Consider the following 15918-nt stretch of genomic DNA (forward strand, 5'->3'; position numbering starts at 1 on the left):
ACACCCGGCTGGGTTATAATGACACAATACGACACCAGGGTTTCGATTCTCAAGTATATTCGTACGGAAAAAGGTTAGATTACAGGGGCTAGAGGTATATTACAGGAAGACAGGCACTTAGACACACTCTTATATTATCCCCGGACAGACGACAGACACACGGGACAAAATGCTGACTCACACGGGGGTTGATGAAAAAGGGGAGGCAGGTCGCGATGGCTCAGGTGCACCTGGCTCAGGGACAGAATCACGTACGGTGGTGTCCAGAGATGCGTGAAGGTATCACAGCGCTTGTGGGTCGCGACTTTGGTCTCAAGCTGGGGAGGTCGCTCAGCGCTCGGGAGGGTGGCGTCTTTTCCTTCCAAGCTCGGGGCGCATCTCTCCTTCACGTTCGGCGCGGGGCCGCGTATATCTCCGGCGGGGAGTGACACGCCCTCGGCTCGTTAGCGCCGCCCCAGATGGCATCGGCCCATGGCTTCTCATTGGGTGCGGGGGTTACCGGCTCCGCCCTTGACGAGGGGCCGACAGGGAGCCCCTTTGTGGTAACCCCGTGGAGCGCGTGGTCAATGGTGGCTAACCGAGCCGGAAGGAGGACGCCCACTCCCCATGCCGTCACCGCGCCGCCCCCCTCTTTTGTTGTTGTTGTTGTAGTTGGCGCTTCTTCATGGGGAAGAGATGCGGAGAGGTATGGGGAGGTCCTAAACTTCCTAACAGGTGCCATATAATCACATGCTGGTGCAACGAAGAGTCATAATTAATGGAAACAAGTCCTTAACTGACATAGATTAAGAATAACTAGCAAGATGTCCTATAATTGTCTACGTGTGGTGCGGGGGACCTGGGCACGACATTTAATGGGGGGATGAAGGGGAAGATCGGCTCTAATGGGTGTTGTTTACAGACAATGGGACTAGGGAATGGGGTAAGGGAGAGTTGGGGAGTATCGGAGAAAATAGGGGAATATTTACAAGCGGATATGGAGGCCAAATTCCATATTCGCAACATTATATATATACACACACACACACACACACACAGTGCCTATGGAAAGCCGACACCACTTTTAGAATTTTTACCTTTTGTTGCCTTATAGCCTGGAATTAAATTACATAAAATCAGAATTTTTCCACCTTTATTTACACACCATAGCCTACAACTTTCAAGTGAAAAATAAATTCTACAAATTTCAGAAAATTTGTTAAACATGCAAAACTAGAATATCTTTGTTGAATAAGTGACCACCCCCTGATAATAGCAATTGTAATCCATTTAAGACCTCAAAGACCCAGAAGTCCCAAAAGATCCTGAAGACTTTGCACCACTTGGACCCGTAAGACCAACAAGACGTTTTAGACCCCAAGATCCTGAAGACTAGAAGACCCTCAAGACCACTTTTACCATTAAGACCTTTTCAATACTTTAGACACCTTTAGATCTCTTCACCCTTCCAACCTGTCATACCCTTTAAACCTTTGCACCCCTTAAGTTCCTTGGACCGAAACACCATTTAGACCCCTTACACCCTTCAGACCGATTAGACAGCTTGGACCCTTGACCATTTAGAGCTTTGCACCACTTGGAACTTTTTAGATTACGAATAAATTACAAATAAATAATATCACTAATATTACAAATAAATTTGTACAAAAGAAATGTTCGTATGATGATTGGTGCAAATCATGACAAAAGCAACTCAAGTTCAGTCAGGTCATTATCCTCAGTTAAAACAAGCCCGTGCCTCTTCGGCAATGACGTGTGGTGAAGCAAGTTTAGTGAGCTGATCCACGCTAGTGTATGTATATATACTGTTACGTTTGTAGGGGGTAGACAATGATTACTTTAGAGCCAGGTAGAATTGTATAGATTACCATGCTCCGTACGTGATGAAGAAGAAGAAGAAGAACCCCCGTTTACATGAGTGGGGATCCGTTGGACCGTCTGTCGTGTAAGTGTACAAGTGTCCCCATGAGAGGGGTGGGGTTATATTGATTAGTTAGGGAATATGGGTAATGAATCCCCTGTATAGTCGGGGCCCTTCGGGATATTTTGGTTCAAATTCTTCCAAAAGCATCAAATTTGGCGGAGATGTTGCCCATGCCATACTCGTTCGATTTTTGACGGGCGCCAAGGGCGGTATGATCCGGGGACCATACCGGTCCATCCCGCCATGTCACCTGACCTATGACGTCATAATTAGGATATGCATCCAATCACATGGCATACTATAAGTGGTCAAAGTTCAAAATGAATCGATCGAAAAATGAAGGCAGGGATCCATTTTTCAGGTTTTCATAAAATCCAATATGGCCACCAGGTCACGACCTATGACGTCATATTTATGACATGTATACAATCATGTATACATGCACCCGGATCATGATCGCACAAAAATTAAACACAAGGATATGGCATACAGTTCATAAAACATCAAAATCCATACCTTTGTAATTAGACATGAACTGCATATGCCTGAAAATTAGGAAATAGACATGTAAATATTTCCTCTAATTGTCAAAAATAAGGTCAGAGTTCGATTACCCAACCCAGAAACATAAAATGGTGAACCTCACGTAAATCCTGACAAAAAACTCAAAAACCGACATGTTTGACTCAAAAATGACCTTTAAGATGACCTTGAGGGTTGACCTTGACCTCGAATCACCAAAATAACATAATTGGATTCCTCGACCTCGAAAACCCCTGAAAAGTGGTATCATACATGATTCCAACCCTTTTGGTTATTTAACTGATTTTCCTCTAATCCGGGTGGCGGCCATTTAGTATTTTGCCAATATGGGGCCCCCGGGGGGGGGGGGGGGCGCTCGTCAAAAATCGAAAGAGTATGGCATGGGCAACATCTGGGCCAAATTTGGTGCTTTTGGAAGAATTTGAACCAAACGGCCCCAAAATATCCCTAAGGGCTTGTATGTAAACCCAAAATATCCCTAAGGGCTAGTATGATACTAGTATGTAAATCGCCTCTTATTAGTTCCCTACCAGTGTACACGGGGGGGGGACTATGGGTTTGCACTCCGTCAGTCTGTTAGACTGTCAGTCTGTCCGTCTGTCACGCAAAGAACAGTTTTCCGGACTTTTTTTCTAAACTCTTAATGCTAATGATTTCAAACTTGGTACATGGTTTCCTCATGATAAGTTACAGATCAAGTTCGAACTTCACGACGTTTCGATCATTTTTGACAAAGTTATGGCACTTTGAACTTTGGTAATTTCCCCAACAGTTTTCCGGACGACAGACTTTCCGGACATGTATTGCAGCGCAATACTCAGAATGCTTGTTTTTCCTCTGTTCCTTATGAAAATGCAGCACACACACACAAAGCCAGGAAATAGCGCATTAAATGACCCTAAATATAAGCTAACCGGAAAAAGGACTTTGAGCACCAACGATGATACCACCGACGTGTGATAACATCAAGCAGGCAGGTCCGGGAGGCCACACCCCAGAGAGCAGTGATTGGTGAGATTTGTCGAGCAACAAAGAGAGGGACTGGCTGATAGGAGCAGGCACAGGCGGCGTCGGATGACGTCAGGGCCTTGAGTACAAAGGAGTTGGAGGGCCGACATTTTTTCTCTCGGCTTCTGGATCTGAAAGTGATCTGGGGTTGATAAGCTCTTGCGGTGGGACAGTCTCAACGAACGGTCAAAGATTATGAGCTCTTTCCTTTGGGGTTTGGTGGCGAACGGTCGTGTTCCGACATCATCATCATCATTGTGATCGTGAGTAGGAACGAACTGCGGACCGAGGCCTGCGTTTCCCACGAGCTAACTGTGTATTGAGGCCAGTGCTGTTCCTGCCAAGTACTTGGGGGTTTTGACGATTCCCGAGGGGGTCAGGAGATGCTCGGAGCTAAGTACCTAAAAACAAACACGCTTTATTTTCACCTTTATTTTTCCCTTTGTGTGTATATGGGTCTGCGTGGGAGCGCTCCATTTAGGAATCTTATTTTATCGTGCATTCCTTGTTCGCCGACATTTCTTCAATAAAGCCGGTATTTTTGTACATTTTAAATCCGTGTCGGTTGGCATTAATTATCACAGGTTCGAAGACGTCCGGTAGTACCCGTGAAGGTAAGAGTTTCGCCTTCCCCCCCCACGCACATATTAACTCCGCTATATTTTTGACTGAACACCTCGGAGTGTTGAGCTTGATCGGCAATCTATCCGAGACATGTCTTTATCGGCTACGGACAGGTTAATACTATATTTTACTTCAGAAAGTATTCACACCCCTTGCCTTTTTTCACCTTTTTTGTGTTAAAGCCTGAATTTTAAATGGATTAAATTGAGATTTTTTTTTTGTCACTGATCTGCACATAATACCCCATAATGTCAAAGTGGAATTTTTCTTTTAGAAATGTTTACTAATTAATGAAAATTTTAAAGTTTAAATTGAGCAATAAATATTCAACACCTTTGCTATGACACCCCAAATTGAGCTCAGGTGCATCCAATTTCCATTACATTAATTGGACATGATTTAGGAAGAAACACCTTTCTATATATGGTCCCACAGTTGACAGTGCATCTCAGAGCAGAAACTCTACCATGAAGTCCAAGGAACTGTCCGTAGAACTCTGAGGTAGAATTGCGCGGAGGCATAGATTTCGGGTAGGGTATAAAACAATTTCTAGAGTGCTGAAAGTTCCCAAGAGCACAGTAAGTTTCATCATGATCAAATGGAAGGAATATGGAACTACTCAGACTCTTTCTAGAGCTGGCTATCCGAGCAAACTGAGTAACCGGGCAATAAGGACCTTGGTCAGGGAGGTGCCCAAGAACCCAATGACCACTCTGACAGAACTACAGAGTTTCTTGACTGAAATGGGAGAACCTGCTAGAAGGACAAGTCTTTGCAGCACTTCACAAATCTAGGCGATATGGGAGAGTGGCCAGATGGAAGCCACTCTTAAGAAAAAGGCACATGACAGCACACCTATAGTTTGTTTGAAAAAAAAAGAAAACGTGAAAACTCTGAGAGCATGAGGCAAAAGAGAGCATTCTATGGTCTAATGAGATGAAAATTGAACTCTTTGGCCTGCATGCAAAGTCATACATCTGGCAGAAAACCGAACACAGCTCATCAACCATCTAACACCATCCTTACCGTGAAGCATGGTGGTGGCAGCATAATGCTATGGGGATGCTTTTCAGCAGCAGGATCTGGGAGACTTGTAAGGAGAGAGGGAACAATGAATGGAGCCCAATACAGGCATGAAGAGAACCTGCTTGAGAGTGCAAAAGACCTTTGACTGCAGTGAAGATTTATGTTCCAACATGATAATGATCCCAAACATGCAGCCAAAGAAACACGGGAATGGCTTCAGACCAAGAACATGAAATTCCTTGAGTGGCCCTGCCGAAGTCCAGACTTGAATCCCATGGAGCATCTGTGGAAAGACTTGAGGATTGCTGTTCACTGACACTCACCATCAAACTTGACAGAGCTTGAGCAAATCTGAAAGGAAGAATGGGAGATACTCTGCAAAGCCAGATGTGCAAAGCTGATACATGTATGCCCAATAAGACTCAGAGCTGTAATCGCTGCCAAAGGCGCTTCTGCCAAGTATTGACTGGGGGGGGGGGGGGATTGAATGGTTGAATACTTGCTTAAATTCGATATTTCTGGATTTCATTTTTAATTATTTTGTAAAAATTTCCCCCCCAAAAAAGTTCCACTTTGACATTCTGGGGTATTAAGTGTAGTGATCGGTGACAAAAAATTGTTTGGAGCATCAAAACTGGTTCACCAGCGTGACCATTTCGTCAGTGATTTGTCACGATTCAGTTCCGTTCAGGCAACTGGGCCAGCCTGACAACTAACAATATTCACCGTCCTTTTCCGTTTGTTGTCCCCTGGCACTCCGACAAGGTCGGAGACTGTGAGTAATAAAATGACTGTTATGGCTGATCATCCGTCCGAATGGCTGATCATCCGTCCATCACCAGTCCATATACTTTTGTGGATGTTGCATTAAAAAAACGTTTTTAGCTTTTAACAGTGTTTCAGGACATTTAGCTTTCACATTGCAGATATTGCAGATATTCAGCCTCTTGACAGTATCTCAATCGGATTAGATCACGGCTGTGATTGGGTGAATACTGTTTCCATGGCAACCATATTGGTAACTTGGCTTGTGTACGTGATATTTAAAAAAAAAAAAAACTTTGAACATTTAGTTTTCCTATCACACTGATCTATTCCTTATACCACCTAAAAGGTGGGGGAGCGAGAGTCTCAGCTTTTTGTTGGTATAAATATATGGCTTGAAAACGATGTTTTACTTTATGTATCCACATATATTGAGCTATTTATTGCTGGTGATTATTTTAAGTTCTGCTGCAGGAACTTCTTGAATCTTTATCGATGTGGCGCAGCCTGATGCGACAATTAAAGGAAGGTGATGACTCAATGAATCGCTCCATTGGGAGTGTCTTCGGTCTCATGACACACCTGTTCCAGCAGACTGCCATAGCAAAGGTGAGAGGATTGCTCCTGAACTGGCTTTTGCATGTTTCATGTCATGTGTGCTTTATGTAGTCGATACAATAACTAACAAGGCCTACCAGGAAAACAATTAGAGAAGTTTTTTTTTTTTTTTTGAGCAGTCACCTGACTAGATTAAATTTTTTATTTCTTTATTATGATTTCACATTTTAATGCCACTACTCCAATATAGAAAGACAGGATAACTAAAATTATAAATAATAATTAAACATTTCACACCCCTTTATTTAATGAAAATGGTGTTTACACCAATAAAACACAAGCTGCTAAAATTTATAATTGATAAAAAAAAATCACCAATGTGTAATGCAAGGTGATTGTTTCCCGCAATGAAGCCAAAATGCTGATGGCGTTTCCCCGCTGGTCAAGAGGTCTTAGAAATTGAAGAAAGCTGAAATTGTGCCAGTGATAGATGGAGCAACAGGAATGATGAAGAACACCCTTGCTGAGTACTTAAAAAGCATTCCGAGGAATATCACGACAACCGTGCTGCAAGTGGACGCTGTCACAGGTTCAGTGAGGATTCTAAAAAGAGCCCTTGGAATGAAGCTATGAGAATGAAGTTTCACAATCTGGTTCATTAAAAACGAGGTGGATATTTTGAGTTCTGGGAGAACTTCCTCCCACCTAAAACCCACATATGGAGATACCAACCAATGAGAGAAGCCTCTTGATTTTGAGGTGAAAGGTCATCTTGAGGTCAAATTTGTAAAATCATTTTTCATCAGATTGACTCGAAAGTTGAACATAATTTGCATATCGTCACTGAATTGGGAAACGAGCTATTTTTGAGGTCAAAAGGTCAACTCAAGGTCAAACTTCTCTGGCAACCTTTTTGGAGGGGTTGGGGGTTGTGGTGGATTTTCCAAGTATCATGCTCTGCAAGACGTCTTTCTTGTTTGTTACTTGCCGGAAAAGATTCCGGCAAGTATGTTGATCGGTTGGTTTGTCACTTGCCGGAAAAGATTCCAGCAAGTATGTTGATCGGTTGGTTACTTGCCAGAAAAGGCAAGTATGTTGATCGGTTGGTTTGTCTGTCTGTTTGTCTGTCTGTTCGCAGTACTACGTCTACACCGTTGCATGTAGAATCGCCAAACTTTACACACATATTTGTCTTGCCCTGGAATAGACTGTGCCCAATTTTTAACTCTCTCGGCCCAAGGCCTCCATTATGACGTCACAATTTGATAATTCGACAAGTACAAAACTTCATCCAATCAAGATGCAATTTCTTGAGCGACATGATTACATGAACTGGTGGAGAAAAATAAATAAATGATGTCATTGGTCATGTGGTTCGGCCGCCATCTTGGAAAAACCGAAAAACTTTGCACCTCTATATCTCCGAAAGTGCTGAATAGGAAAAATTGAGACATGGCTCATTGTAAAGAACTCTCCATGTGGAATAAAATATGCTAATGATGTCATCGGTCACGTGGTTTGGCCGCCATCTTGGAAAAACCGAAAGACTTTGCACCTCTACATCTCCGAAAGTGCTGAATATAGAAAATTGAGACATGGCTCATTGTAAAGAACTCTCCATGGTGAATAAAATATGTTCATGATGATATCATCGGTCACGTGGTTCGGCCGCCATCTTGGGAAAACGGAAAAACTTTGCACCTCTACATCTCCGAAAGTGCTGAATATAGAAAATTGAGACATGGCTCATTGTAAAGAACTCTCCATGGGGAATTAAATATGCTAATGATGTCACTATATATATATATATTTTTTTTTTTTTTTTTTTTTTTTTTTTTAAATGATGATGTCATAGGTGCCTCCATTATGACGTCATAATTCGACAAGTACAAAACTTCATCCGATGAAGATGAAATTTCTTGAGCATCAAGGAATAAATTCGTTTAGAAAACAAATAATGATGACGTCATCGGTCACGTGGTTCGGCCGCCATATTTGTCCAAAATGGCCGTTAAAAAAGTACATTCCGGCAAGTCATCGGTCTCTGACAGATTTTTCATTTATTTGTTTGTGGGTTGGTTTGACTTCTGTGCATTCCTAAGCCACTGGATGGAATGATTTGAAAACTGTTGATTGTGCTCAGGGTGTGCATGTGAAGGTTTCAGGCGATAATTTTTTTCATAGTCCTGGGGGTTCAGGGTAGGTGGAGGACCCCAATTCTCTCTATGCATGTAAATGTGTATTGTATAGCTCCACCTGGTGGAAGCCAGTATTACAAGTAATACATCATAAAAAGTGGGGGAATTAGCTCATCCGTAAGGATGGATTCTATATGCTCATCATTGCTAGCAATGAGTAGGACATCGTGCAAACATGATAACAATAGGAGAACATTGGACAGCATGACAACTCAGTTGATAGTTCGATTGCCGTTCTCTCCAGTCTGGGTTTTTTCACTGATGGGGTGAGATTTAAGTTAAACTAACCCTTTTAAGTTAAGGTCAGTCTCTTTCTTGATTGCCACTGGTAACCGTAACCCAGTGCTACCTGCCGCATGGTCAGGTAGTCAGCAACTAAACCGACTACCCTCACTGGCTTGCCAGTGGAAGGGGTGACTGCGACACCCTGCAGGACTAAAACCAATACCTGTTAAAGGGCGGATTAGCTCCCTTCAGGAGCTAATAGCCATCCAGTAAGGAGATGGTGACCCCTAAAAAAAAAACACCCATCCGGTTGGACTGTTCTTTTTTTTAGGTAGTAGGTTGTCAACAGCAACCACTCTGACTCAGAGTAGTACTACCATTTGGAGTTATGAGCGTTAAAGTGGTGCCCGGAACCATCTTGCACTCTCCGTATCAGGATTGCTGGTCTTACTTTTTGTCTCACTAAAACTATAGCTACCGGACTAGGTTTAATCTTTCTTGCAAACAAAAATCATACACTTTTTTTACTCATTTTTACTCCTCACCTTTACATTCCCTCTTTTATCTCTTTTCCCCCATTCTTCAACATTAAAAACAAACAAAAACAAACAAACATAGGATTGGCATAGGGTGATGCACCTTTGAGCATTGCTATCCTTGAGGTGGGGTTCTGAAGACCTGCCTTTGACTGCTTTTCCTATGATTTCCAACTCTGTGCATTGCATGCCAGGCCACCTCTGCATGAACTTCCCTTGCAGGCTGGGGCAGTAAAAGAGTATATCAAGATGCTGCTGCAATGTTCGAGCGTCAAGTTCTTGGTGTTTGCTAATCATTTAGTCATGCTGAAAGCTTGCACCGAGGCCGTTGCCGAAAACAAGGTTGGTACTTGTGCACATTGAGAAATTGTATACGCTTATAAATGAAGGGGCCAGACGTCAAAATGTTATAACTCACACTCTACTGTACTTAACAGTGGAATTGCTTATGAAAATATCATGTTGGCATCTTGGATTACAACGACCCAACAACTTGTGTACATCAGCATCGAGTTTGTGGTTTCAGATGAGAGCAGGGATAGCTGGGTTGGTTAGGAGGCAGTGGTCTGAATGTGGTGCATATGTAACTTCCCTGAGGGTAATGGGGAAGTGGACAGTTGTGTACACATGTGAAAAGAGAAGTGGTAATCGTACCACTTTTCTAGTTTTTAGCAATTTTTCAGATTCTGCTTGAATCTGCTTGAATCCAAATCTGGTCCAAGGTCCAAATCTGCTTGAATTTGCATATTTTTATTTTTATTTTTTTTGAGGCAGGGTAAGTGAGGTGGGTGTCATGTTCCAAAAGCATGCCTTTTTCCTTTTAAATAGAACAAAAAAAATAAAATTAGCCTGACCAAAATGGTGGTGTGCCATCTGTTTCAACCCTCTGTCACATCGTTGGGTTCTTACGCCTCCATTTTCTTTCAGCCTATTCAAACGTGTCTTGGCTGGGAAACACTACTCTCACGGACTAATTGATTTATCTATATATATATATATATATATATTATAAGTAATGACTTGCGGTTGGGATTAAAATCAAATGCATCCATTTTGAGTTCTCCAACCTTTATTGAGCAAATAAACGACTGCTTGAGGTTTCGATCAGCAACACGGATAAACGTGCATCCACTGACCTTTCTCAAGAGTAAAGCAAAACAATTCAATAACCTCCCTTATATAAGGGAAAAAGGGGGTGGGGACACCGAAAGCACCAATCTATGCCATTTTGGAACAACTCGTGCCATTCAAATTGAAACCGTAAATCAAAACCATAACCATTGAACCAACTGAAACCACAATAGGATGTTGCATCAAAACAACCATAAAATCACACGTTGAATCAAACATAACGTAGAATAATTCAAATAAATCGATGAAAAAAGCAAACAAACATGATTAATTGCTTCAAGTGATGGTGGTAACTTAAACTAATTAGGCTAATCTGATACATCGCAAACCTGAAGTAAGAATATATACCCAAGTGACAGCAACCGAGGTAATAACTTATATGCTTGGCGACGCAGTTTCTCTGGTACGTTTCTGCATGAGAGGGTCAAAAGCTTAGTGGTAGGTCAAGCACTTCCTCTGTGAGAGGCACAACAGACTCCTCCACATGCCATTCCTCCAAAATCCTCCTTCGTTTACTGGGGGTTGCACCCAAAATGCTGGCATTATCCCATCGGGGACCATGGCCAGCCTTCAGACCATGTTTGGCAATGGCAGATCTCTTTGGATAGTTGCACTCGAAGGCCTTGCGATGCTCATTGACAAGTTGTCGTAATGTTCTCCCTGTCTCCAATATATTCCGCCCCACAAACACAGGGAACCCTGTATACCACCCCTGCCCGGTCATTCCTGGGAAGCTTATTCCCAGGACATGCATAAGTGCCTGTTTCATGGTGAACATAGGTTTGTAACTTACCCTCACACCTGCCAATTTTAAAACTCTGCCAATCCTTTGGGACACCCCCGGCACAAAAGGCAAAACACAATAACCTTTTGGTTGTTCCTGTGGGTTAGACCTGTTGCGAGGCTTTGCCAAGATCACATCTTTTTTGGTAGTAATCTGTCCGGGTAGCCATTGGTCTTGAGCACATCTTGTAGATGTTTTACCTTGATTACATATATACTGTATATATGTAATCAAAATCTGGATTCAGATTTGAGGATCAGATTGAAATCTGAAAGTATCGAAATCAGTATTGAAATCCATATTGAAAATGGAACGATCGAAATACCAGGAGTGAAGCTGCATCGAGGAATCTTCCAGGGAGACAGCCTTTCCCCCCTCCTGTTTTGCCTGGCCCGAGACACACTGAGCAATATCATGAATGAGCAAGGACACAGTTACACTCTGACATCAAATAAGAGAAGGTCCAAAAGTGATAAATAAATAAAAAAGTGACTACTATACATGGTTGATTTAAAACTCTTTTCACAAAAGGATAAAAAATTGGCAGAACAACTCAAATTGGTGAACCGGTACTCGTATTACATTTAAATGGAATTTTGACAAGATAAGTTTGTCAAGTGCGCATTCATACAAGGTCGACCAACAAAAACAGACAACATAAAAATTGACACAAATACAACAACGCAGGAGCTAGATAACTAAGCATCATACAAATACCTCGGAGTAGAAAATGGCCACCAAATATGTCACACACAAATGCACAAAACAATAACCAAAGAATAACTGTGTACAACAAGGCTGATCCTGAAAACACACCTATCTCCAAGGAACAAAATCAATGCCATAAAACAACTCTCAATACCAGTATTCCAGTGCAGCTGTGGAATAATAAATTGGCCACAATTAGACATCAATAAACTGGATTTCAAAACAAGGATATTCCTCAACATCCATAAAATGTTTTACAAAAATCAATGCATCCGGCGAATGTACCTGCTGAGATGAGAAGGTAGCTGCCTGATGTCGCTCGACCAAGTGCACAGAATGACAACTTTAGGATTGGCCGAATACGTTAAAAATACAACAGGCTTCTGAATACAATTTGTAAGTAAGCATGAAGCCGACAAACCAGAGAAGGAAGATATATCACACAAGAAACCGAAACGATGACGAGTACAGCTCCAACAATAGCAAAAAATAAGAACGATAAAATATTGTTGCAGATCTCTCGAAGCCCGTCGACGTACAGAGGGGGTTTTGGGGGGTTTAAACCCCTTTTCCCCCTCGGGTCTTCGAGTCCATGAGGCCGAGTCGCCACTCCCGTAGCGAGCGTGCAGAAGGGTATCGGGTCGACTCCACACGTTCCTTCGGTACCCACGCTGCCACGAAAACGGTGACTGGACCTCGCACAAGCCACGCTAATCGAATACGCCCGAGCGGCTTGCGTATCACGTGACTCGTGCCGTTACTTTGGTTGAACCCGATTCGAGCGGTTTTATTCGTGCGATGCTAAGCCAATGGTGAAATGACGGGCACGATCAAATGGAAGAAAGAACAGGTTTATTTACAACTATACAAGAAGTCTGCGTTGCTATCCTCAGCATCCAAGCCGCTTGGCTACGCTTTGAAGACTACGCTTTGAAGATTGTCATGGGGACCGCAAGGCTAACCCCCGCTCTAGCAGGGAAAATGGCCTTAAAATGCATGTTGTTGTTGCTGTTGTATACAAGGCGAAGAGACACAGAGCAGGCTTAATCAGTCTCAACTTATCCCCGGACAAGGGCCCACTCACTCACGCAGGAAAAAGGAGGAAGGAAAAGCACGCGCTCCAAACGCGGCCTGGCGCCGTTCACTCCCGGACAGCTCGCCGGGCATGGCCCTCGGGTGTTCACGGCACGTGTGCTGGGAGCGCAGGCAAGGAGATCGCGCGTCTGTGGCCCGGAATGGATCGTCTTCACACCGCGTTATTCACAGGCAGCAGCAGAGCGTAGGGCACAGGGATAGTTCGTGTACAGAGGGCTATAACAAGCAAGGGACTTCACTCGTGCTGCGACAAAAGCTCTGACTGAGAGACTCTCACCGATTCTGACTCAGGGGCTGGACGACTCTCTCTGATTCTGACTGGGGGGCTCGGGGCAGGGTCTTATATGGCCCCTCCCCAGCCTTACCCGAATGTTCCAATCCCCTCCTCTCGCTGCCGTTGTGAGCCACTCCCCTTGAGCTCCGATTGGCTGCTCGCCACCTACCGGCCACTCCCCTGCAGCTCCTCCCTTCGGCCTGCCAGACTTGTTCCAGGCCGAGCACATGGCATTCGAGCCTAAAGAACACCTAACTCACTGGCCTGCTCAACGCAAACTAACACAGGAAAGGAGACTACGCTTACATTTAAGAAGAAATAACTGAACTAAAGCGAGGCTACATGTTGTGGTGCAACTACCTACGAGGGGGGTCATTCTTTATTCACAAAACCGCAACAATATAAAACGAAATATCAACAGATATACACCGCCAACTGCGAAAACGATAAAAGAGCAGGAAGGTATAAAAAAAAAGAAGAGTTGGACAGATGGGGAGTAGACAAAGAAGGCTCTTTGGAATATCTAAGAAGTCTTTTCAACTGGGATGGAGAACAAATCATTATAAATGCCCAAGACAGAGGACACTACACCAATGAACCACCTTTTTAGAGGCCATTTTTCCCCACAGAGCAGGGGTTGGCCTATTTCGGGCACCTTGGTCCCCTTTTTGAAGCAATGTTTTATGGCCGGATGCCCTTCCTGCCACCAACCCTGTTGATCGCCTCTTGCGACACACAGGGAATTGCCAGTGAACTGGTACTCAATTTTCCGACCTCAGAAGGATGACAGGCTGAGTCAACCCCCCTGGTGTTAATTCAGCGATCGAACGGGATTCAAACCCAGGATCCTAGGATCCAAAGCCGGCACCCTAAACACCAATGGTTTTAAGAAAATGGCAGAACTGAGTCAATTGAACAGGTGTACGCAAGGTAGAAACAGAATGTATGAGCCACCTTTTATCAGGATGTAAAAAACTCATGTCAGAGCAACTGTCCTCCCAGAAGCACAACAAAGTATGTCGAGTAATCCACTGGCACATATGCAAAAGTCAATATCCCAGTTCCAATAAACTTGAAACATGAACCAAAAACAATCACTGAAAACAAGGAAGTAATGTTCACGTGTGACTTAAAACAGAGCATTGTGACCGGATATAGTACAGTACCGAGATGCAAAAATAGAAAAGAAGGCATTGCTAATTGAGATGTTAGTCCCCAGCGATTTTGGCCGAAATGATGCAGAAATCAAGCAAATTACCTAATTACAAGCTTGTGGTCGGCTTGGGATCCTAGGATCCTGGGTTCGAATCCCGGTCGATCGCTGAATTAACGCCAGGGGGGTTGACTCAGCCTGTCATCCTTCTGAGGTCGGCAAATTGAGTACCAGCTTGCTGGGATGAATGATCACGGTGTGTACCGCGATTTAGAATAGGTACACCGTATCCCTGCGCATCGTAAGAGCGTGACCAAGGGTTGGCGTCAGGAAGGGCATCCGGCCATAAAAACATTGCCTCAAACAGGGAACCATGATTGTCATGGGGCCCGCAAGGCTAACCCCCGCTCTAGCGGGGAAAATGGCCTTAAAACGATCATTCATATTCATTCATTCATTCAAGCCCTCAAAAATGACGTGCAATGCTCCTGGAAGTTCAAGAGCACTGAAATTGTACCAGTGATTAATGGAGCAACTGGAATGATAACGAACTTTACAGAGATCTTAAAAACCAACCCTGGAAATATTACTACAAACGAACTACAGTTGGAAGCTGTCTGAGGTTCAGTGATGATCCTCAAAAGAGCCATTGGAACAAAACTTTTAGAATAAGAAAACTTCACAAACTGGTCCATGAATCATGATACCTTACTGAAACTGAGGTGGATACATTCAGACATTGGAGGACTCCACTCCACCTTCTGAAACCCACATATGGAGATAACAACCAACGAGACACACATATATATACACACACATATATACACACACATATATACACACACATATATATACACACATATATATATATATATATATATATATACACACACATATACACACACATATACACACACATATACACACACATATACACACACATATACACACACATATACACACACATATACACACACATATACACACACATACACACTTGTTTTTGGCATTATTGGACCATTGTTAGTATCTTGTTCATATTTCCTTTTGTAAGTCCCACATATTTCTGTTTTATTACATTGTTACACATTTTATGACACATTTATTGTTAATCTTGTCCCAGATGCACATCTTTCTGAATTAAAGGATGGTTCATTGTGTCTTTATGTATGCACAGGTGCAGTACATACGTATTGACGGTAGTGTCCCATCATTTGAACGTGCCCACCTTGTGAAAAAGTTTCAAAGTGATCCTGAAGTCCGCGTTGCTATCCTCAGCATCCAAGCCGCTGGGCAGGTGAGGTCATGCAATCAATATGAGACAAATCTCATGTTAGCACTGTGACCCTTAAGTAACTTTTTTCAA

The 15918-nt window shown here is 43.1% G+C and overlaps 1 protein-coding gene across 2 annotated transcripts in view; it reads left to right on the forward strand.

The window, feature by feature from the left end:
- Window positions 1–15918, forward strand: part of ZRANB3 (zinc finger RANBP2-type containing 3) — a 104561-nt gene that overhangs the window by 54129 nt on the left and 34514 nt on the right. For both annotated transcript variants that reach the window (XM_068120953.2, XM_068120954.2), the window contains exons 7-9: window positions 6365–6499; window positions 9630–9749; window positions 15730–15849. In XM_068120953.2, the coding sequence (XP_067977054.2) occupies window positions 6365–6499; window positions 9630–9749; window positions 15730–15849 (375 nt within the window). The remainder of the gene's footprint in view (window positions 1–6364; window positions 6500–9629; window positions 9750–15729; window positions 15850–15918) is intronic.

Source organism: Myxine glutinosa, chromosome 6 (assembly GCF_964187855.1).
Source record: "Myxine glutinosa chromosome 6, kmMyxGlut1.1, whole genome shotgun sequence".
Lineage (NCBI taxonomy): Eukaryota > Metazoa > Chordata > Myxini > Myxiniformes > Myxinidae > Myxine > Myxine glutinosa.